Below are 24,917 nucleotides of genomic sequence, written 5' to 3'. Positions count from 1 at the left end.
CCGCTCAAGGAGGTTTAGTTTCTTTATAACCTCCTTGATGCCGCTTTTCTCGGCCAGTTTTCCCCTCTAGAGTTAGTATACTAACTGTGTGCTTAACCGACTTAACCCTTGGATTAACCTTCCTATGGTGGCTAGCTATGCGCAGCAGGTGCTATACACTTTGGGTGCCATACAGGCAACGCAGGTGGAGGGGGGCTAGAATTCTAGCCGCCTGAATGCGCGATTTGAACGTGGCGTCCAAATCACGCCTCTAGGGTGGCGCGCTCTGTACCCAAAATGCAGGTCTTAAAGGCTATGCATTTGCTGGTTGAGGGCGCCGGACGTGATTTCGGGAGCCAGAAACACTTCGTAGACGTCTGATTTGGGCATGGAGGACTCCATGAATTTAGGACACCACCCATAAACAAAAAATATTATAGAGGAAGAATTATAACTTTACTAGGTTAGCTAGTATTGAATTTTTTTTTATTTAAAAAAATACGATTTAAAAGGTCCCTGAAACGGTTCGGACAAATTTTGTAGACGCGTAGGGTGCAGCTACAGTAAAACATTCGCGTCACAATTTAAGTGAAGCGTCTCATATTAAGAGAGCTACGGACGATTACGAGTTACCCTCCTCCCTAGCCATGCATTTCCTCAACTCGCTCGCCGAGTGATCGGGGATAAGCTCCGCCTGCGCTGGCTCTACGTCATGTTGTGACGTACGTTGTCGTCCTATTTTCGGTTGTCTAGGAGCCAGCGCGCGAAGGCTCGCCAACCTCTCCGCTAGCCGCCCGGCCGTCGATCTCCAGCGAGAGCGATCAAGCAGCGTGCGTTGCGAGCGTTCTGTCGCAACGCCGAGCGTGTCCGGTATTCCGGTAACCACATGCGGGCTGGGTGTTTTGATGGATATCCAGATGCGTAAACTAAAGCCCCTCCATACCGCTGTGATGAAGGAGCTTCGTAGACGCACGTGAGCAGCCTGATCGGCATCCACGGTCCAGCCATCTGGTGGCGCTGAGCTCAAACAGCCAAATACAGATCTAATATTCCTGTAACCAAGTGTAAAACATTTAAAACATATAAAAAGACAACGTGTTCAAGATTGCGCTCCTGCCAAAAATTTGAGCCAGCAGCAAAGTAGAAAAAACTTGGTTACTGTTATATTAGCAGTGTGTTTGGTTGAGCTTTGTGCCGCCAGGTGGCTGCACCGTGCAAGCAGTTCACGATGAGTTCACGTTTGCCCCTACGTTCATCACGTAAAACGCGGTAAAACGGCCAATACACTTACGCCTGCGTTCACCTCAATACCAGAAAAGCTAAATTCTATTGTGGCAATCCTTCGACGTGATGTGACGGCCGCAAACGCGTAGATGCTGGCGCCGTTTGGATACCGTCAGTTCGATGCGCTGCAGCCACTGCGCTCGTCTGCTGCCTTGCAGCGGGGCACGATGTCGCGGCTTGACATGTCGCCGATCGCTATGTTTGCAGCGCACAACGCAAGGGCGAACCATGGTGCTTGCGAAAAGAAAGAACAAGACCAACACTGACCGCGCAGCTCTCGTCAACACGGAGCACGTTGTAACACAAGCAGACGACACTTGCTGTGGGCAGGAAGTACTTTTTGTGTAGTGATACATGTCCTTGTGCATTCTCTTTCTGTTACTTTCTTTTTATAGAAACAAATTAACTAACATCTAAACTATTACGAACAACATTTGTTCACCATAATGTTGGAAAAATTATCGATGACGCGCCCTGGGCAGCCAATCGGAAAGCTGGACCCAGTGACGTATTCTGGTCAAAAAAATTAGCCGCTTGGCGTGCTGCAATCGGTAGCGATGTACATTTTTAAAACCTTATAATAAATTACACGCTTTACGTGGAGCGCTTAGATGCGTCAATTAATGATCAAAAGGACTTACTCTAACGACTCAGTACGTTTGTACACAATCGTCAAGATCGTTTCAGGGTCCCTTTAATGGTGACGTGAACGTTGTCTTTCTTTCGCAGTCTTTAAACAGCGAAAATACATTGTTGTCCGATAACATTGAGCTTAGTTTTTTTCACCAGCGAGTGGTGGCGCCAGCGCATGGACGCGTCTTATTTTCTTTTTGTAATCGCTGGGGGCCCTTTCAACTGACGTGTACCGGTTAGGTGTATGTGGCGGCGGTAACGCTCGGCGGTGCGGTTTGGGCTGGAAGTGCACCTACGGAATTTTCTCTGTCTGCTGGGGTCTAAGGGACCCACGACATTATTAACCAAACATGTTTGGTGGCATGCTAGATGACCTCAAACGCATGAATAAGCGGCAGGTAAGCAAGCGCACAGCGTACGCTTCCTCCCATGTTCTCGACGTGTGCTTACTGCGCTGACGACTGGATATATTGGCACCTGTGTAAATACAGTTTGCATGGACTTCGTACTAGCTCAGTAGATATTCTAGGAGCTAACAAAAATGTTAAGCATTCTGTGGTTTTATTTTCCACGTAACAAAAACCTTTCCCTTGCTTCTAGTTTCGCTGACTTTTCTCGGCCACGGAAGCCGGGCTTTGCCAGATGTTTTGCGCACCGAATGTCACAAGTAATTGCGCGGTCAAAGACCTTATTTTAAAAAATTACGTGGCATTGTGGCACTCTGTACGGTCAGAATTACCGCTTTCGTTAATGGCTCATTGCTACTTGTTGGAGCATATTTAATACCGCGCGTACGCGAATGCATGAAATTGCCCGGAGGCGGCTTTCCTGCAGCTGTGCCCTCGCATTCTTATGTTAGATTTATCCATGTCATTTGGACATGCGTGCATAGCGACATCTTCTCTACTTACTGTTTTCTTATTTCTACCGGGGGCACTGCGCTGGCTATTTGAGGTTACCGGTGCTTTCGCTTCCCACGATCTGCCGCTACTGCGCTCCTTTTAATTCTCGTAACTACAGCCACGTGCCAGGACGCTTGATTCAACCTGTTATGTTGTCTGACCTTATCTTTTTCCTCCCACAGCTTTTATACCAAGGTTTAAACTTTGGTATGATCGTGTCGTCGGCCCTTATGATATGGAAAGGTCTGATGGTCGTCACCGGCAGCGGCAGCCCGATCGTAGTCGTGCTCAGGTAAATGTCCACGGATCCATTTTGAAATGACATAGAAATGAGAGACAGAAAAAAGAATAATTAGGAACCGCAGATTTTTAAACCGCGTGTGACGCACCGGCCGTCTGAGTTATGAAAACATTGCACCAATTTTTCTTTTTGGGCAAGCTTAGATTCTCTAAAGGGTTTTTGGTTAGGTAGGAGAGCAGAGCCCAGTGTTGTGTGTGTGTGTGTGAAGTCCTGAATCTAGGGCATAGCATCTCTAATCATGCTGAGAGAGAAATGTAATAGTATATGTATTATGAACTGGCTCATCAATTCTGCATACTTCATGGTTAATGTTACACTAAAGGGCAATCATAAGCACATTCTAGCATGCATTGCGTCACTTCATAGCTCGAACTATTTTTTCCGAAATCCCATGAACCTAAGATGCCTTTTCTAGTAGCTTATTTCACAGATAAATTACAAAAACTGTCATGCTGAATTGCTGGCTTTGCTATGTGGCTACTCCACAGCCCTGCTGAGACTTCATCAGTAAAGTTCTAAGTGAGAAAAACGAACAAAAAAAAATTCGCAGTTACCATCGACAATGATTGGACAATGTAAGCGAATAGCCAAACACTTTTAGAAAGATATTCATTTCATTAGAGGAATGTTGCGCTTGAAGGTGCATATTTGTTACATTTAGGACAGTTAGGTAGCATGGGTTGTTTCATTGTAGAATTCCGTAGAGAAGAGAACCATTCACCCGTACATCTGGAACGGTGCCGGAGCCCCTTCCAGCTGCCACAGGGTGGGAGGCCAGGAGTGTGAGAAGGCAATCCTTTCTGAGCCATTTCACCACAGCATCCAAACCTTCAGATGCTCCAAAGCTCTCGTGCAACAGCACTGGCTGTGAGGCCCAGCTTTTCACATGCACAACAATGTTATGAAGGCATGTCTTCTACAGAGCCAAGTGTTACGTTTGCATTGTCACCCATTGCCCATCTTTACAACCTTTGGAGCAGCTCTGGATGTTTAAGTTTGACAAGTTAGTTATTTTACCATTGCAAATGCCATATCGAGATAAGTTTCTGAGAACTAGGTTTGCATCGAGGTCTTTTAATTTCATATGTTTACAATCAGCGACCAACGTGTCCCGCAGCTCAGTTGTGTGAGAGCACATGCATTCTTGTATCGGCAGTCAAAGTCTGACCACTAAAATAGGCAAGAGATCCAAAGAAAACGGTTTGCTTTAAAATAAGTATCTTTATCTGTCTGGTAGAATAAAAAATTACTGGGTAGGCTGTATCGGGGACGCAGCTGGCATTGGGGTACAAGATACGTTTTGTGCGTGCTGTTGAGAGTGTATGGGCACTAGGGTACAGAAATGACGTAACCACATACACAAGTGACATTTGTTCATGCATTAGAAAGCTTACATGCTTAACTTATGATACAGCTAGTGGAGGTCTTGCAGTCTAATCTTGTAATTGTGCTTGCTTCCTATTTGTAGTGGGCCCATTGTAGTCAAAAGGTGGTGGGCATGAATTGGCATCTCTTTGTCTTGCTGCCCGCTATTTCTGTACCCTTCACGCTATTTCTGTACCCTGCAGGACAAATGCGGGAGCACCATAGCTTAGCGACTGCCAAATTTCTACAACAAATTGTGCACTTGTATACTTATACACTTGTCCACTTCCCTTATGACGCCTGATGAGCACAGATTTGAGTTTGATGAATTATACCTACTATGGCAGAGCGAGCTCTGAAACGCAACCACTTCTGCTTCAATCAACAAATGTACGGCTTAGCGATACCTCTCTGAATGCTGAGCGAGAGGCTAAATGAATTGAATCGTGTGGTGCGACAATGGCGCCATCATCCCCATCATCGAACATCATCTGTTTCGTCTATTTACCACATCGCTAGTACTTCTTTGGAGACCGTGTCCTCATACAAATACCTTGGCATTCACATTACATCAAACCTTTCTTGGGCAGACCACATTTCGTATGTAATTAGCAATGCTAATCGAATTTTGGGGTACCTCCGTCGTAACTTCGCACAAGTATCTTCATCCATAAAATTAACCATGTACAAAACGCTAATTCGCCCGAAACTAGAATATGCTGCCTCCGTCTGGGATCCAAGCCATGAAAACCTAATTCGGTCACTAGAAATGGTTCAAAATAACTCCACGCGTTTTATTCTTTCTAACTACAACAGAACAGCAAGCATATCAGCCATGAAATTAAGTCTTGACCTATCAACCCTTGCATCCCGCCGTAAGTTGTTTCGCTTGAGCCTTTTTCACTCCATATTTCATCATCCTCAGCTCCACCATGAGCTTATATCACCCCCTCAGTATGTTTCATCTCGCTTAGATCACGCACAAAAAGTTCGAATTCCTTTTTGCAGAACTGACGCTTTTTTTCAGTCATTCTTACCACGGACATCCGAAGAGTGGAATCACCTTCCTTCGGATGTAATCTCCATCAGAAATCACCACCTATTCAAGAACGCCCTAGCTAACATTGTATAATTAGAATTTTATGTGCTTGCTCATTCTTTGTTATGTATATATGTATATTCTTTCACATGTAACCCACTCCCCTCTCTAATGCCTTTGGCCCTGAGGGTATGTTAAATAAATAAATAAATAAATAAATCTGTGCACGTGACCCATGGATGTTTGTGTAATGGCGTTTTTCCTCTACACAATGATACCAAAGTAAGGCACGTGGGTAGTACGGTTGCAAAGATATAAGTGATAATAGTACTACATGTTTTTTGCGTGAAATTATAGCAAGCGACCCCTATGCTGACTGAACTGAAAGACGTTTCATGTAAAAAAAACAAAAAACAAAAATTGGGGTCACAGGGGGCATACGAGGTTAAGACATAAAGCATCAAGTTACAACAATATATTGTGGGCCTTGAAATTTAAAGCAGAAAGCACAGCAAATGCAAGAAAGAAAAAGGTTGACCAAATGTCAACAGTTTGTCAGCAAGAACTAGCAGGTATGCAGACATTAATATATGCAATCGTATACTTGGCGGGCTGAAGCTATGCTGATACAACTCAAATATCTTCCAGGCATACTGATCCATGTTCAGTGAATATTCATGAAGACTCGCAGAAATTTATATTTTAGAATGGTGCTCTAGTTGCACTGCCATCTGATAAAATTTCTGTGAAATATCCAGATATTTCACCATAGAATAAAGTAGTAAGATTTTAGCTAATTAATGAAATAAATTCTAATAAAATAAATAAAAGGAAAGTCCATCTATTTCTAATTTGACATTGCAAGACTAGCATGCAGCTAAAGCATTCCCATTGCATGCAATTAGTAAGACTGGTATGCAGCTAAAGCATTCTTATGGCATGTACTTAGTTAAGTAATGCAAGGATGCAAGCAATGCACACTTCAGTAATTCTGTACTATGTGTTTTTTTATCATGGTCAGTGGGAGTATGGAGCCAGCATTCCACCGTGGAGACCTGCTCTTCCTGACAAACTACAAGGAAGACCCAGTCCGCGTTGGTGACATCGTGGTCTTCAAAGTGGAGGGCCGTGACATCCCCATTGTTCACAGGGTGCTCAAGCTGCACGAAAAGTGAGTCTGGTCGTCATTCTGGCTGAACTTGTATGGGACATCTTGCTATAATCGCTGATTGCACATGAAGTTCTTTGCATGCAAATTTTTCGAGGTTCCTCTGGCATGTTACAATTGCAGGCTGCGGTTGGAATAGCTCACGGACAGGAACATGTCCTGCATGCTAACTCGTTCTACATGATCACAGCATACAGTAGCCATCTCCTTTTTGGACAAACATAACAGAATCTTGGAACTCTGCTCAAATTATCCAAACCTTCACTTTAACTAAAGTGCACTGAATCTGAAGAAACCGAATAAGGGCCTCTAATCTATTGAGCTAATTGGAGAAGGGAGCTAAAAGGGCCTCGAAGCACCTTCTATGAAAGGTGTGGCATATGTCTGACAATAAGACATCGCCTCTAGAAAGCATTACGACGAAACGTTTGTGCACATGCTATGGGGTACGAGCAATGTTATCAACATTGAAACTCAGTGGCTATGGTGTTGGGCTGCTGAGCACGAGGTCGCGGGATCGAATTCCGGCCACGGCTGCCGCATTGAGGGCGAAATGCGAAAACACCCGTGTACTTAGATTTAGGTGCACGTTAAAGAACCCCAGGTGGTCCAAATTTCCGGAGTCCCCCACTACGGTGTGCCTCATAATCAGATCGTGGTTTTGGCACGTAAAACCCTATAATTAAATTAAATCAACAATGAAAGACTGTCCTCGTCTCATCTTCATGGGCGTCCTCTCCTTTCTGTTGCTTCTACGGCTTTGGAAGCTGTCCTGGCCTGGTGTGATGCCCTAGATGATCTGTCCACCTCTCTTTGTCATCCTGTCCTGAGCATTGGTGTCAGTGCAGCGACGCGGTTCTCCGACACCAGGTGGCACGACAGCCTTATAATGATGAGATTTCTGTTTCATTTCACTAGGCCTTCCTGATATTGTTAACATGTCTTCGCTCATTTTGAATTACGCACTAGATCACTGTCGTAGGTGATCAGCTCAGATCACTGTCGTAGGCGCGCAATGCATTCTAGCGCGCAATGCAAGCTAGCGCGCAATGCATTCTGGTGTAGTGGTTCCGGCGTGAGATAAGACATGTTCTTGTGCTGGCTGCATCATAGCGCGCTGAAGGCTGCCGGTGACTCAGGCTCTGCCATGATGCTAGGCTGTAGATTGTGCACTTTCTGCTATTGTAACGCAACTGTGTGCCAAGCATGATGCGTGCCTGCATTACACCGGGCCATATCTGCATCTACAATAAAAGTAGGTGGTCTGCAGCTGTTGGCCGCCTAGAAAGTCAAGTGAAGAAGACTGGGATTCCCATCACGTAACGAAAGTTTGACCCCCGTTCGGGCATAAGATCCCTGTTCACTTTGCGAACAAGGTTTCTGTAGCAGCCAAAACATTTTTACCCTTTTGTATTGTTGCTGTCTTTTTCGTTTCTGGTTTTGTATTGTTTAACCCTGGCCTTGCGAGTTCCTCACACACTCGACCTTGTTATGCACCGATTGTTCTTATGATGACTTATCAGTCTTTTGCTTTCCTTTGCCTTGCACGCAGGGCCGATGGGTCGGTGAAAATTCTCACCAAGGGGGACAACAACTCGGTTGATGACCGAGGCTTATATGCTCCTGGCCAGATGTGGCTCGACAAGAAGGACATTGTCGGCCGGGCAAGGGGGTGAGTGATGGCTTCTCTGCCACATTCAATCGCATGCGCTAGGTGCAGTCAGCCCTTTACCTCTATCTTCAAGTTTTTTGTCCTTGTCAGCTTTATAAAACTGACTGACACACTTTAACTATGGCACAGAAAGGAACACATATAATTAGGGCATTACCTGTGTATCCCGTTACGAACTGAGATAGAGTTCGTGGCAGGATTGCTTACCTTTGTCCTTAAATGTAACCCATGAACACTGATGCAGTCAAGAGGCTGTAGTCTTTTGTCGTCCTCTCCCCTTATAGTGAGCTGTTGCCAGCATTCTGCATGGCTCGAATGAAACTTTAGAGATATTCCGAGTGCGCACTTACCGAGAACAGTATATAGCAGCCCGTCGTGGCAGCTTCACTGGAATACTCGCTCACCCATCTCACATAAAAATGGCAGGTGCGCACTCAGTTCCTTATTCTGGTACCAGCAAATATTCTCCGGGGTCGTTGCACGCTGCCAACCCTATTGTGATAAGCATGTTCACCTATCTGTTTTACAGCGCTTGGGGCGTAGTGCTGTTGGTAGGGTACTACACGCTTTTAATAGGCGACAATCCAAATGTGCCACCGCTCCCTGCTGCAGGTGGCGCGATGTGAGCGTCACGTTTCGCTTCGGTGGCATCCAGCGTCACCCACCAGCCCGATTTTGTTTCGGTTTCCCGTCGCCGGGTCTTTAAACACTGCGCAATAGGAAAATAACGAAACTTATGTGTCTCGGGCCGCTGAAGCCCCACTAGCTCGATGCGCGTCGGTGTCTTGGGCCTCGTGCGCAATGATTTGTATTGCGTAGATGTCAGCTACAGTTGAGTCTATCCAATTTTTAGTTACTTTGATCGTACGTTTTCTCGGTTAGTAAGTTTTTTTTCGTGTTTTTTCCCAAAACGGTATGAACGAGGTTCTACTGTACAGTAAAACCTCATTAATTCGGACTTCAGAGCACCGAAAAAAAATGTCCGAATTAGCCAAATGTCGAAGTATCGAGGGTATCAAGAAAACAATAAACAAATGCTTACTACATCAACATGCTTTTATTTACTGAATGAATCAGCAAATCCTGTTTCTATTTTGCTCAAGAGCAGTGCGGAAGCTGCAATTCTGGTCATCTCGGGACTGACTAGCGCTTGCTGCGGCGAAGGCCTCGAGACTTTGTTCACAGCATAGCCGCGGCGCGCGTCTTCACGTGAGACGCTTTTCACTACCGTACGCACATCCTGATTATTTTTTCGCTAGTGTTGCCAGGTCGCTGCCTATTGCGATGTAGATGATGCTCTTTATTCTCGACAGCTTTGCACTGAGTAAAAACAAAACTAGTTTGCTGCAACCTCTGCGGACGAAACCGCGACCACTATCAACGCTATCATGGTTGGCAACTACGCAGTCACGAAGACCCGCGGTCAATGCGATGCTATGCATGGTGGTAAACGTATTTACGTATGCTTTCCACTGATGACTATGTCGATGTGAACTCCGCCGCTTCGTTTCAGTGGACGCTAACGCTGTTTTTGCCCTTTTGCATCGCACATTGCTCTTTAGGCGCTCGCCGAGCTCCGAGAGCTGTCCGAATTTACCGATGTGCAGCCAAATACGGCCGAATTAACGAGAACTTTATTGCATTAAATAATGCATGTCCAAATTATCAGATTTCCCGAGTTAACGACGGTCGAATTAACGAGGTTTTACTATATAAGCACAAACACCAGTACCATGCACTCCAATGCAAACGGGCGCACGGTTGCTGCGACGGGAAAGGAGGTGACCGGTGACATTGTAATCTGTCCTTCAGGGAAGCAATCAACGCTTCTCATGAGCAGTAACTTAAGGTTGTCTCGTCTGTACCTTGTGACAAGATAGGGCTGAGGAACATCGACAGCATAAACCGCTTATAATGTTAGGCGCGAATTTTGGCACTATATAAGCGGCAGTGCACTATGACTAAAACATATAGATCGACCAGCTGCGTGTGTCTGGGATTCGAAGCTTGTGACTAAAATGTGCTCTTACTTTGGTCAGTGAGGTGGTTCCTACGTTTTCGAAGTGCCGTACGGTCACTGCGAAGCATTTCGTTGACTCTACACCAAACTGCCACTTTGGCAGCAAGACTCCCGGTGAAACGGTGCAGGCTAGGCCTAGCTGGCGGGGGTTTCCAGTAGCATGTCATTGCGGGATGATAGCTTTCGATAAACGCTCATACCCGTTGAGCTGGGGTGAGATCATTCACACAGGCTGCACTGACAGCAGCGCATGTTAAGTGGGGTTCGCAGATGATCAGCTGGCAACTAATGCAAATGAGTGTAGCGCAAGTTTATATGGGCGCATGCTGGTAGGAATGGCGAAAGCTCACCTGTGGGCAACACTCTGAGAGAAACAGTTCAAGTAAAGTGCGGAAGAGAGTGCAATGACTATTTTTAATTTATAGTGTTTAAAATCACATTTTGCAGCATATAGGAAATTTGCAGGCGCAAGTTGGAATCAGCTAGCGCAAGACAGGGGTAAGTGGAGATCACAGGGAGAGAGGCCTTCGTCCTGCAGTGGACATGAATAGGCTGATGATGATGATCTTATGCTAGGCACTTAGCTGTTCCCACTTATATAGTGGTGCTCTGAACTGTGGCCTTTACTAGGGCTCAAAAATGTGAAGTACAGTGTAGACCGCTTATAACATAAGTCGCCGGAGTCGCGAATATCCGCACTATAAGCGGTACCGCACTATAACCAAAGCAACAATTTTCAAGGCCCGCACATATGCAAAACATGTGCACCAAGCCGCCACACGTATGCGACAGTCGAGGAATGCGGCTAGAATGTTTGCATTCAATGAACAGTCGAATCTCGTTAATTCGAACCAAATCACGCAGGCGGCGCCTCCGACCGGCATTGCTTCGGCACCACCCCCTCAATGTCGCGCGCGAACAAAACAAAACAAAAAAAAACACGGCGGTAATTTCAGCCTCTCTCAAATGGCAAGGTCGCCGATTCTGCATTGCGCCGGAACATGCGTGTATGTGCCGTCTCAGCCACGCTACCGTAGCCACGCGTAGAAAATGGCAGTGAACCCTTCTTTCCCCTTTATGCTTCCTCTACTTTCTAGTCACGTGTTACCTTGCACGCTGCAGCTATGGCGCAGAGGGAAGCAGCGGCGCTGTCCCAGGCCGGCCAACGAAACTGCCCACACCAGCAAACGCCCGGTTCCCGATAACGGCAGAAAACGAAACTTCGGGGAGCTGGCGCCAGGCAGGCTGGAGCGGCGCAGTGCCTGCATGGCGGCGTGCGCGCACAGTGACATTCGAAAGTGAGGGAGCTAGGAGGGAGGGCGAGGGGAGCCACTGAAACGGCGGAGTTGCCGAAGCAAAATCCACTTCCCTGCCGCCCTCCCTCACATTCCACGGTCTCCGCGTGCGCCCATCGTCGTGCCATGCCGGCGCCGCCCGCTCCCTGAAGTTTCGTTTACTGCCGTTATCGTGAAGCGAGCATTGGCCAGCGTTGGCAGTTTCGTGGCCCTCGCTCGCTATGCGCTCCGTGATCACGACTTGCACTCAAGATTCTGGTTTCAGCCTCACTGGCTGTTCGTTCGCACCACATGCTCTTCTCCTCCACTTCGTCTCTTTCTTCCTCGAGCACTCATTGGGGCGCCCGTTTGAGGGGAGCATTCGCTGTCTCCGCTGACTTCCATACTCCCAGGCAGCCGCATTGTAACCGGTATTTCATTTCCTGCGACTGCACTATAAGCGATACGTGTATACATGGACTGCTATGGGAAAATTAACGGGAGTCTGAAAAGACCGCACTATATCCGGTCCAGCACTATAAGCGGTTACGTTATAAGTGGTCTATACTGTATTTGTGTTCAAATTCAAAATCCTGTTTGATAAAAACTTGAATACTCATTATTTGTGGCTTCCCCAGACCCAGATTGAAGTAATGGCATGAATACTGCACAATTACGATGGGCCTAGGATAAATAGAAAGTTATTTCAGTTGATGTTCCTTTTTAGCAACATTGGCTAGTAAACGGTCAAACAGCGTGTTTTAACAAAAACATGGCCGGGACACGTTCACATGTGATTCGCAGTACGAGTGCACTGATGGTGGCACAGTGCATAACCATACAGGCTGCTTCCACGCTGCATCCATTTCTACCTTTTTCGGAATAAAAACTTGCAACAAGGGCTTTGACATGTGTGAGGCACATCACAGTCTTGCAGCCAAGTACACGGGATTTTATGGTTGGTTGTCACAGACCAAGTTACTTGTGTCATCTGTGTATTAAAATTAAGTATAAACGTTTGTGTATTCTATGTGGCCTTGGAGAAGCAAATGAGCAAATTCCTGCTTTTCATGGTCTTGGGAAACTAGCCAATGTTACTCCAAGATATGCGGAGTTTTCAGATAAGCTTCAGATAGGCATATTTTATATTTTGAATATTAAATATATCGGAACTGCTATTTCGTGGTCCCCTTCGAGTTCAATGTATCGGGGATCGACTGTATTTTAGTGTTGCTCTTTAGTGTACTTTTAAGGGCTCTGGCAGTCGCGGGATCAAATCCCGGCTACGGCGGCTGCATTTTGATGGGGCCGAAATGCAAAAACGGCCGTATCCTGTGCATTGGGGGCACGGTAAAGATCCCCTGGTGGTCAAAATTAATCCGGAATCCCCCACTACGGCGTGCCTTATAATCATCGTAGGTTTAGCACATCAAATCCCAGAATTCAGTTTAAGGGCTCTGGCTGTTTCTGTGTGAAGTTGCCAGCATGCACGTGTCTTTAAACCCCATGGGCTTTAGCAAAATTAAAACTTGTAGCATTTCGTCGTCTGGCATATGTCATTTCATAGTCAGGCTGAGGACGTTGTGCACAGCTGTGAAATGACGAGCTGTCAGGGAGATTCTGCCTGTTTGACTACCTGGGATGTTAAATGGTAGATGCCACAACCACACATTCCACTGGAGAGCTCGGGGCTGCTGCTACAAGCTAGATATACTGCAAGTTCTATACTACGAATGTAGCTGCTCCTAGCTACCACCAATGATAGAACAAAGCTGATTTTAGTCATGCTGTAACTGTATATTGACACTGAATGCCCCTACACTTTTTATCACAATCGTGTGAAGGTAATCATTAGAAACTTGCACGTCTGAGCCTGTTTAGCTGGTGTGTCTTTGCATAAGCCCTATGGTGTGGCTTACGGCAGAGCCCGCTGCCGCAAAGCTGCATTATAAGGTGAAACTCGCATATAACCCACATCCTGCCTTTACTGTTAAATTTTTTTATAACTCGGTGCAGATTTTATGCGAAAAATAACAGTGCTGCCTCACCTGCCAAGGCTTATTAGTTGCTAAAGTTTGTGCTGCCATCTCAAATCTAGATTGCCGGAAATGTGACACTGCTGCTGCCATATTGATATATAGTAATTGAATCCATCAGCTTCACATGTAAGGCGAGGGGTGACTTTGAGGCTAAGGATTCTGGGGAAAGAAATGTCGCCTTATACAGTAGACTTCCGTAAATTTGACTCCGGTTAATTAGAATTTTTGGTTAATTCGATCTCGACCGAAGGTCCCTGCTGGCACCTATGCATTTCTATGTGTCAAAACATTCGTTATTTTGACCATAAAATTGACATTTGCTGGATAATTCGGACTTGGCCAGTCCACGCGCGCATGCACACACACACACACACGCACGCGCGCGCATGTGCACACCTGACCCATGTGGTAACTCCAACAACCCCTCAAGTGGCAGCGTCTGTCTCGGCGGAGCTTAGGGGACAGTGAATGCGCTGAACACGCGTCATCTCCCATTAAACATGCTTATTTGCGGCCCACCCTAGGAAGATTTTCAAGCAATACCGGTGGCTTGCAATGTCTGATTACGGTATTTACCCAATTCTAACGGGCATCTCTTGTTTTCCAAGTAAAATGGGCCAAAAATTGCTTGCACTGTGCAGTTAGATACAAAACGAATACCTCATTCGTGGTGTTCATACGCTTTACCGTGTGAAATGACTGTATTGTGGCAAAGCTGAGTTCAGAAACCGTGCGGCAAAGCTGACTTTAGGAAACCGGCCTTCGTTCTAAAAGATCGGGTGTGCTTTATATATCTAATTTGGTTAGGAGCTTTGTCATTTCTCTGTTATTTGCGACGTGTTTGATTCAGAGGCGGTGTTAAACTCGATCAAATCCTGCCAAATAGATCAGCAGTGGGTTTTTGTGTTTTTTCTGCATCTTGTTTAATTTGACCTGGCAGATAATTCAATCAATTTCACCACTCCCGTCATAGTCAAATTAACGGAAGTTGGCTGTACTTGAATAAATATGTTAAGTTATTGCACTACTAATTTCTGTATTCATATCGTGTTTTTCGGAATGTCTTTTGGGAGTACATGTGCCGAAAGATACTGCACTTATCAAAGGGGGGTTCCTCAGCTCCCAGGAGAAAGTGTATCAGGGCTCGCTTAACATTGTTTAATTCCTACTGTGGTGAATATCTCTTAGGACAATAACATGAACAGATTGTATGGTCCCTTGAAGTTCATCTTAAAAGAAGTGCACTGTTGCTTTATGGCTTGCAATAGGCAGCAATGAATCGAAGAAAAGGCTTATCTTTCGCTCATTGGCTGTGACTTAGCCAACTAAGCCACATAGTTTGCGTTTAGGGGCACCAGGAATTTGATGTGGAGTTTCAGAGCTGGTGTGTTTAAAGAATTGTGGTGTAGGCTGAAGGTCTGGAGGCATCACATACCTGCCGTGGTAACCCAGCGGCTATGGCGTTGTGCTGCTGAGCTTGAGGTCGAGGGTTCAATCCTGGCCACAGCTGCTGCATTCTGATGGGGGAGGAATGTAAAAACGTTCATGTATCGTGCATTTGGTGCACGTTAAAATACCCCAGGTGGTCGAACTTAAGCTGGAGCTCTTACTACAGCATGCCTAATAATCAGATAGTGGTTTTAGCACGTAAAACACCAGCATTTTTTTTAGGCATCACAAGAGAACCTGATTGAGTCATGAGACAAGAAAATTGTAGGTATATATGGTGTGGGAGGGTCGTTATGAGAAAGAGGTTATTGCAGAGTTTTGGTAGAGGCCTTTGTTGTGCAGTGGATCTAATTAGGCTGAAGGTGAATGTGAACTGTTAAGCATGTTGTGGCAATTGCACACAAAGTTTGCAGTTCCCAACTACTGCAGATTCACTTACGATAGCTTCACTGTGTTCATTTATTTTCGTTACAGGTTTGTCCCATATGTTGGTATTGTTACGATATTAATGAACGACTATCCAAAGTTTAAGGTGAGTAAGCAGTTTTGTTGCTTGTTCTTTCTTTTTTGCTTGGTCGTTTCCTTCGAGCTTACTCTGATATAAAATGTATCTATATGCCTGTGTGCTTCACCACATCTTAATGTGTGTCACTTCTAAAGGCTTGGGAAGGCGCGTCAGCCAAATTTTAAAGCCTGTATAAATACGTGCAGGTTGACCACATATCAAAATTTCTGACACTACACAGCAGCTTGCTCGATTCTGTGAAAATGATCCACATGTGATGTGTCATAAATCTTCATGCTCTTGGTTGATGTTACCACTCAGGTTATCACTCATGCACTTGCATTCATTGGTGAAGATACGGGTAGGATAAAAAGAAGCTAGGATAAATTGCTTGTTACTCAATTTCCAAATACCATTCGGAAATTAAGGGCATTGGTACAGCTTTACTTGACTCTGCACTACATCCCAACTACCATTACTAACTTACTATCAAAATAGCCAACTCTTCCGAACACTTGACGTGAAAGGAGTACTGACACAAAATTTCGTATTTAGATGCTTCTCTTGTTTGGTTCCTCAGTATATATGGTCATTGCTGAGCAAATATTAATGGCGAAAGCTCCAGAGTACATATTTTAATATGGGCTTTAAAGGCTGCACAGACCAGCATTATACTGCAGCACTACATGACACTGACATCAAAGTGATGCATTCTGGAGCTTCTAAGCTCACTGTTAGGTTTCGCAAAGAATGCTGACATCACTGATAGGGTTGCTTGCAAGGAGCACGATAGGAGATGAGGCTGCTTCTCTGCTGGGCTGCCAGCCTGCTTGTTTCTAGCTCCTTGCTAACACGCGTGTGCCTTGTGCAACGTCTGGCGCTATCACACTGGGCTGACATGACAATGATGCCGACAAGACAGCAACGGTAACGATTGGCACTGGTTGGGAGACTGTGTCATGCTAGGCAATAAATTTCTTATAGATTCTATTTAGGGTATTGCATCAGGGATAGAAACATACAATTAGCAAAGTGTTGTCTTGATTGCAGCCTTAAATTGAAGTGGATGTAAACAAACGTGCTGCTGGGGCTGGCATTGGCACTCTTCCATGAAAATTGTGTACTCTCAATCAGTGTTTAAATGCAGAAAGCTGTGCCCCAAAACACATACAAGGCATAGAAAAAATGAATGTGTCGGGACAAGGGATCACTTTGAAGGATGTGGTAACTAAATTATCATGAAGCGTGGTCAATCTTCCGCACTTAAAAAAAAGCACTTACTGTATTTTTCCGCATGTAACCCGCCACCGTGTATAACCCACACCCGCAATTACAACAGCTGGGAAAGAAAAAAAAAACAATATCGACGCGTAAAACCCACGGTAATAACTGCATGCAACAACGCTCAAATCTTTGCAAAAACAGTCCATTCATGGATACACCCACATCATCGTATCATCGGCCAGCGGCTCTGTTCCCCCCTCTTCGGCGATACTGATAAAGCTAGATTCACACGATGGACGCCATCGTGGACAAATTAGTCGCATCACATCGGACACAAATCGGATCACTTTGCAGCTGCAGCTAGCATTCCACGACAGAGGATGACAGTGCGGCCGGAGCAGCACTCAGATGGGCAACGGCGATATGGCTATTAGTATCGCGAAGCGCTTCGTGTGAAACGCGGGAGTGTCACGGGAACGGGTGACGTGCGAGTTCGCTGGCGCCGCGTGCATTATTCGCTATATGCAAAATGCCGACCCGTAAATAGGAGGCAAATGGACGACCATGATTACAGTGTACTAGAATAATGTTCACTTTAACCATGATGGAGGGGAGAAGGGATCTTCAACACGCAGTGGTGGGGAGAGGGTGGGATTCCCTAGGAGATAACAAAACTAAATGGCGGAGAACTTTGCCTCGAGGTAGTGGCGCACCGACGGGGGGGGGATTCGGGGGTTGAACCCCCCCCTGAGGCCGACTTAACCCCCCCTTTTGTTTAACCCCTTTTCTTTCCTTATGCATATGAGTACTGCAACTAAGATGTAAGCCGCGCAATCGTCTACACACACGCAAAAAGCACATTTTTTGACAATTTCCCGTGAAGAAATCGAAATTAGTGCTGTTTAGATGGTATTGGCAAATTTTCAACCCCCCCCCCCCCCCCCTGGCAGTCATTCTGGGTGCGCTGCTGCCTCGAGGTGTGACTACACTGCAGTGCACGCTGTGCTGCCGTGAAGCCACACCTCCGAGTAAAATTCGCATGTAACCCGCACCCTAACTTTACAGCTAACTTTTGAAACTTTTTGGTGCGGGTTATACGTGCAAAAATACGTTATGTTGTTACCGACACTGCAGTCATTTTCTGGGGTGCTGCTTTGGAGTTCCTAGAATTGGAAACATTTTGTTATTCAGAAGAAAATTGGTGACGTCAGTGGTGCAACTAGTCTGCAAAGCCCTCGTGATTGCGTAGTATGTTGTGCGATCTGTAGTGACTGCGATCCACTTATTCCCAGAATTGTCATCGGAAAAGGGCCAAGCAGGTCAAGGCTGATGTGATAGAATGGTTCGAAGAGGTCAATACTGTGAAGGTGGCCTGCAAGCAGCATCATAGCGATGCACCGAGTGGTACAGCTCACGCTGATAGAGCAGCTGTTATATGCAGTCGTAAGTCCGTGATATTCTGAACCTCAGGTGTCCCACCGTCCGTACACCGTGAAGTTGCTCAAATACCATGGGACATAAAGATGAGGAAGGACGAGTAGAAGTTCATGACCTTCAATGCTGATATTGAGACAGTAAAGGATGCCGTTATGGAGCATGAACGTACAGATTGTGCACTGCTTATGATAGAAAACGCAAGGATTCATCGTATTGTTGTTCAGTGCACATGTCGCTCACATCAGTAAAAGCCAGTATGTAGACGTCTGAATCATGTGTAGCAAGATCAGGAGGATCTCGGCATCTTTGTGTAAACGGTGAGGCTTTTAGAGGATGACAAACGAATATTCTTTGAGGTGCAAGGCCTAACAACCAAGCCATCCTTCCGGGTCCTTGAGAGAAGAGAGCCAGCAGAGGACTTGGTGGTCTGTAACAACCTAAAGTCAGGCACCCTTGTTCAGTGATGGAATAGAATTTCTTTCTGAAGGTGTCATGCACTCTCTGCTGTGCTGCCGTTAAATGAGAGTAACGGCCATGGTGTGAGTTGTCAGGAAGCGGACAAGAGCGGCAAATGCATGGGCCTGCTCCGGGCCCCCCGAGAATGCATTTGGAAACACACTGAAGACACGTTTAGTACGAGGTGCTAATGCGTTACATTCAAACACTGAGAAGAGAGCACAATGGTTGAAAGTATTTCCTTTGAAGAGCAGCTGAATTGATATTCTCACCAATGTAATCACAGCACTCCCATGGCTGCCACCTCTAACTTGTTGTGTCAGCACATACTATCTACTGTGTGAGTGCTTCTTCTCCTTGGATAAGTCATCTGTGCAGCCGGATGCTTCGAATGCTAGCATCTGCATGACCGAGGCACTACCATGCAGCATCTCTTGGAGGCATGAGCTGCCATGGTCACCTAACATTTCCAAGCGCTCCTACTCAGTGTCCGTATGACAGACTGTCGCCAGTAAAAACATTACTTGGATGATAAAGTTGTCAAGAAAGACATAAGTGGGCTCTCCCACAATAGATGCATCAGGGAACCTAATCTTTTATGATGTGGGCAGCATTTTGCAAACTGGTTTTATGATATCGCGGTTTTACGATGTCGGTTGAACAATATCGGAAGTTTATCTTTAAAGTCAACATGTTAGCTGTCACTGCTCCACACTACAGATGAGGACCTGACTAAGGATGAGGACCCGACAAAGTGCTTAATTGTGGACTCATTTTCTGCTATGTTCTACTTTGTAGTTCCGGAGCAAAACAGGTGTATCTCCCCTCCCCCCTTCCAAAAAATTAACTGGCTTCGCACAGTTCCTTCTAGTTGTAGATCACTGTTCCCCCGCTGGGTGGCTGTAGTTGGTTGCATCCCAACCCTGTAGCCAAGCTGATGTCACTGAAATGTCATATGCATTTGTGTTTATAGTTGTCCCAATTGTCATACTCCTCTTGCATAATCATTGCTTCTTCAAATCCATTGGAACCCTCATCAAGCATACCTCACGAAGAGGCTAGAATCATTACAAAACAAAGCTGCTAGGTTCATCGTGTCGGATTACTCTTCATATTCAAGTGTATCTAAAATCAAAGACAGCCTTGACCTTGCAACACTAGAAAGAAGACGGAAGGCGTCTCGTTTAATATTCTTTCATAAGATATATCACAACCCTACACCTTACACTGCCACAATAATAACAACGCCAGTTGCAATGTTTCCACGCTTGGACCACTCTTTTAAAGTTCGTCAATCATTTGCCCGCACCGACCTACTTCGTTTTTCCTTTCTGCATTTGGCAATCCAGGAGTGGAATCAGTTGCCGAGATCAGTAGCTGAAGAAGAAAATGCCGATAAATTTTCAGAAGCACTAAATCAATTCTTATCGCTTACCAAAAGCCATTGACATAACCACAAAGATGTTCGGTAGTTTTGACACGTGCGAATGGCATGTCTTCTAACTTTCATTACGGTGTGTTTCAGTTATTGTGTCATGATGTATCAAATAAATCATCGCACGCTTCAGTATCTACATGTCGAAATTGCTGTATTGCTTTCTGTAAATATTTCCGTTTTTCGTTTGCATATTCCCACCTTATTGGACGAATTCTATGTATACTTTATTATGCAAGAGCGTTTATGCAAGTGTTATTAGCACCGCTATATTCTTTGTTGTGTGCATCTAACTTTTATTGTTCATTGTACTAAAAATGTCTCCCCCCCCTATGTAATGCCCGATGGGCCCTTAGGGTAAATAAAATGAACAGTGAATCCGCCTGAGATTTCTTTATATTTAAAAAACTGGCACAGAAGCACTTGCAGTGCTTTAGAGGGCCTTTATGGGGGCCGCACTTAGCTATACACACATTTGTTAGGCTTGCTCACTTTTAGGGAGAAGGAATGAGCATTGAAGACTATCCTCATTTTGGCCAACCATCTACCATTCGTACCAGTGAGAATGTCAAAAAGGTTCAAAAAAGAAATTGGTGAGGGGGTTGTGGCTACACAATTGACAAGATCTCGGAAGCTGTTGGTACGAGTTGACACTCTTGTCTGTGTGTTTTTAGTATAGACATTGGACATGTTGCCACAAAGTTTGTTCCCCACCTGGTCACACAGTTCAAAACAAAAAAGTTGGATTTTTTGCCAGGAGATGATGACAAAATCACTATTTGGCCCAGCCTTTCGTAAAGGTTATCACGGGAAACAGAAGGTGATGCTATGGTGTTACAAATCCTACCTGCCAGACAGAAAGAGGAAGAGCAGTGCTGATCGGATGGAAGCTTCTAGAACTAGCTTCATCTTCATCGTGGTAGGATGTCAACACCTGGAAAGGTGTTGGCCCTGGGTGTGATCCCCTGACCAGGACCAATTTTTTTTCAACTGCGAGTCTTTCTTTTTGAGAAACGCCTTGGTAGCTTCTTGCTTACACTAGGGTGGATGACAATTTTTTTCATTTCATCGCTGCGTCTTCAGCTTGTGACCGTAAGAATATTGAATAGACTACCGTATTTACATGATTGTAAGTCGACCCCCCCAAAATTGCATGTCTAAAAAAAGGGGGGGGGAGGGGGGGGGAAACTATGCGAGTGCATTTCACACAAGGGAAATTTATTGATGGGGTTGCTTAAAACTACTCATCGTCACTGGAGTCGACCTCGCTGGTACTGCTGCCATCATAGCTGCTGCGGTCCCACAGCACGTCGTCATCAAGTGCGAGTCCACACTTAGCGAACGACTGCACCACGACATCGCGCGGTACAGCCGCCCACGCAGAGAGGACCCACCCGCACACAGTAGCCAGGGAGGCCCTCCTCACACGCCCACTTGGAGTAAGTTCACGGTTTTCTGTGGATATCCACTCGTTGTATTCACGGCGCAGGAGGCCCTTGAAAGGCTTGTTGACCCCCACATCGAGAGGCTGAAGCTGCCCCGTCAAGCCACCGGGGATTATGAGCATGTCGGTGTGCTCCTTCTGAAACACCGCTTTCACCTTGGCGGTGAGGTGGCCCCGGAATGAGTCCAACACTAGCAGGTTGGGGATTGCACTCCTGAGGGATGCCCCCGGCCTCAGGAGCCACACCAGACGGTACCACTCCATACCATCTCATCTGTCATGAAGCCCTTCGCATTCGCCCGTACCACAACTCCTTTAGGAAGTATTTCTTTAGGCATCGTCTTCCTTTTGAACACGATGTACGGGCGAAGCTTGGCACCATCCGCCAAGCATCACAGTAAAACGCAGCTTTTCATTGCCAGTTGTGAGCAGATTCACATCGCGTGCTCCCTTCACGCTCACTGTCGTATTGCTGGTCATGTCAAAGTATACGGGAGTTTGGTCGGCATTGCCAATCTGGCCGAGCAAATACTGTCAGGAGTCGTGGAGTTTCAGAAAGTGCCTATGAAAGGCGAGGACCTTCTCCTCGTATGCGGCCGGCAACTTTTAGGCACACGCTGGTGCGTCGACGTAAGGAGAAGTCAGCCCTCTTCATAAATTTAGATGCCCAGGCTCTGCTAGCCTTGAAGTAACTCCTTGGAATCCCTGCTTCCGCAGCGAAGACAGCAGGCTTGTTGCAGTGATCATTTCACATGTGACCAACAGCGATCGATCGCGTAGATCAGTCACGTATGCTGCAAGCTTCGTCTCCAGCTCCGGAAAGCGTCCTGACTTCGGCCCGCGAAAACCACGGCGCTTGGAGTCGCATGAGAAAATTTCCTCGCGCTGAAGCCAGTGGCTGCACCACATGTTCACTGACTCCAAACTTGCGTTCTGCTGCGCAGTTGTTAGTTTCCTCAGCATGGAGGATAGCAGCCCGTTTGAACGCTGCTGTGAACGAGCGCCGAAAGTTCTTTGCACTCATGACAGGCACGACGATTCAGCACAACAGCAGAAGTGACAAATGTGCGTGGCCGTCGAAAAAAAAAAAATCTTATCTCAAAGAACAGCTCTTCCGCGACAAACGACGGCTCTTCCGCCAACTACCAGTACCCCCCAAATGGCGGCTCTTCCATCAATGATTGATGCTCCCACAAGAGCTGTGCGCTCGTGGTGCGCGCAATCAAAATGTATGCAATACGGTAAATTAATACGCTACGCTTCTACCGTAACCATGGAAACGTAGGTGCAAAGTTGTAACGACGCCGTAGCGCCCCTGATTTCTCGTTCCTCTTGCCGTTACTAGCGGTACACGGTTCGGTTTCGATTCTAAGTCGACCCCCCAACATTGGATTGTCAAATTTGAAAAAAATGGGTCGACCTACAATCGTGTAAATACAGTAACTGCTCCAACCATTTCACTTCTTGGTCTTCAACATATGGCTATGACCCTGAAACCAAACAAGCTGCAAACCAATGGAAACTGTTCACCAGGACTGAAAAAAAGTACAAGTTCAAGTGTAGAGATGATGCTCATTATTTTTTCTTGTGGAATTGCACATTGGGAATGTGTTCCTTCAAGAAAAAAAAGTTAATCAGCAATTTTACTTGGAGAGGTTGAGGCAATGCAGAACGATTGTGTGAAGAAAATGACAAGAAATATGAAAAGGGTGGTGTGCAATTTTTTTCCATTACGATAATGCCCCAGCTCACGCTGCCTAATCTGTGGTGCAGAATTAGCCCCTCAATCATGGGTCGTTGTTCAAAATACCTATTTGCCATGAGCTTTTTTCTTCTTTGACCATGGCAAAAAAAAACCAAAATAATTTACCTCCATGAATGACAGAAGAACACCTGACAAGAGAATACAGGCAAAAACATGCCTAATTGTGAGAGTTGTCTCACCAGTCTGTCATGCTTCACCTGCAAGCTGCATTGGACAAAAATTACAGATGTGATCGGACCACAAATTCTTGCCTTCATACCCCTCAACCTGTGCTCAAAGCGATGTTTGCATTCATGTCTTGAATACCCGCAGTCAACTTTCATCAAATGAGCCATGACAGAACTTGAGAGATCAGGTTGCACTATCCACTTTTTAAAAAATAAAATAAGCATCTAACTTGCACAAGTGCGTTTTGAGACAACATTGTAGAAACTTCTTTTGAAGTAGTGTTAGTTGGCTGTAAAGGTTAAGTGGCAACTAAGTGGAACATGTTTTCGATATGGCATTACCCATGGCGTGGTATTGCCTGGCATTCTGACATCCATTTTACATTGTGCAGTCACCGATCCATAACCCTGATTGAAATAGGTGACAAGTGGTTACTGATTAAAGAGGACGGCAGTCGGTTGCACTACAGCCATGGCAAAGTGTTGCCTGAAATGAATGCTCCAACACTAGGCAATGCCCAGCTTAGTATTACATCAAAAACGTTTTGTGCAGTTGCCACTTAACTCCACTTGCAACTTTCAAATTGTGCTACAATAGGGAGTTTTAGAAATTGCACACCCAAGCATCTTTGCATACCCAAAACCCTACACCCCTGTCAACTTGTGTTTCTGTCTTGTTTCTTCAGTGTAGTGCGTTTAAGTCGCTGCATTCTTAATAGAAACCCACACCCTGCTTGCATTATTTTGTATACATTTTTGCATTCTTTTGTACGATCAGCAGTTTGCGTTCTCCAACTTTGGGTGCACAAAGCCTAAAACTCCCTAGTGTCTTTTGCAGCTGTGGTTTGTGATGTTCACACAAGAATCTCCTTTGTTTTCCTTACTTTGCAGTTCCTTGTGCTAGGATGTCTTGGGTTATTTGTGTTGGTTCATCGAGAATAGGACTGGCTGTGTCGCGAAGCTCACTGCCTCGCCAACATCAACTTTTGTGGGACTGCGCAAGTCAACAGCGAGGGGCTTCCCTCTTCCTCGCTGCCCGCCCACATACCGGTTCAGTGGCCATGTGCCACACATTTTGTTTCGTTTTCTTTCTGTTCAAGATGGAGAAAAGAATATTTTGCCAAGGTGTTCACAATGTGGGCACCTCTTTATTTACGTGTAATACTATCCAAAATCGGGCCCAGTTCACTTTTGGAACAAAAACAAAGCAGCAGACGTACCATACTTGTCTATCTTATAAATATATTTCATCACATCACATCTTTGTAAGGGTGGTTGGAGCACATGAAAGTGAATTAAAAGCAATTGTGTTTTTTCTTTTTGCTTCGTTTGAGGACTTAATTACATTCCTTCCTTCAT

General features: G+C 45.6%; 1 protein-coding gene across 1 annotated transcript; it reads left to right on the top strand.

The window, feature by feature from the left end:
- The first annotated feature begins 2,090 nt into the window (after positions 1–2,090).
- LOC119456310 (signal peptidase complex catalytic subunit SEC11A-like) lies at positions 2,091–24,877 on the top strand. Its single transcript, XM_037718008.2, has 6 exons — positions 2,091–2,294; positions 2,981–3,090; positions 6,525–6,674; positions 8,224–8,343; positions 15,600–15,657; positions 24,450–24,877. Exons 1-6 carry the CDS (start codon positions 2,247–2,249, stop codon positions 24,498–24,500), a joined length of 537 nt encoding a protein of 178 aa, XP_037573936.1. The 5' UTR covers positions 2,091–2,246; the 3' UTR covers positions 24,501–24,877.
- Positions 24,878–24,917: the final 40 nt, after the last annotated feature.

Source organism: Dermacentor silvarum, chromosome 6 (genome assembly GCF_013339745.2).
Source record: "Dermacentor silvarum isolate Dsil-2018 chromosome 6, BIME_Dsil_1.4, whole genome shotgun sequence".
NCBI lineage: Eukaryota > Metazoa > Arthropoda > Arachnida > Ixodida > Ixodidae > Dermacentor > Dermacentor silvarum.
The sequence above is the reverse complement of the archived record's forward strand: the minus strand, read 5'-3'. Positions and strand labels throughout refer to the sequence as shown.

Coding starts and splice junctions, on each gene's coding strand:
- LOC119456310 (XM_037718008.2), top strand. CDS start 2,247: ATGTTTGGTGGCATGCTAGATGACCTCAAACGCATGAATAAGCGGCAG. Junction 2,295..2,980: donor AACGCATGAATAAGCGGCAG/GTAAGCAAGCGC, acceptor TTCCTCCCACAG/CTTTTATACCAAGGTTTAAA. Junction 8,344..15,599: donor ATTGTCGGCCGGGCAAGGGG/GTGAGTGATGGC, acceptor TTTTCGTTACAG/GTTTGTCCCATATGTTGGTA.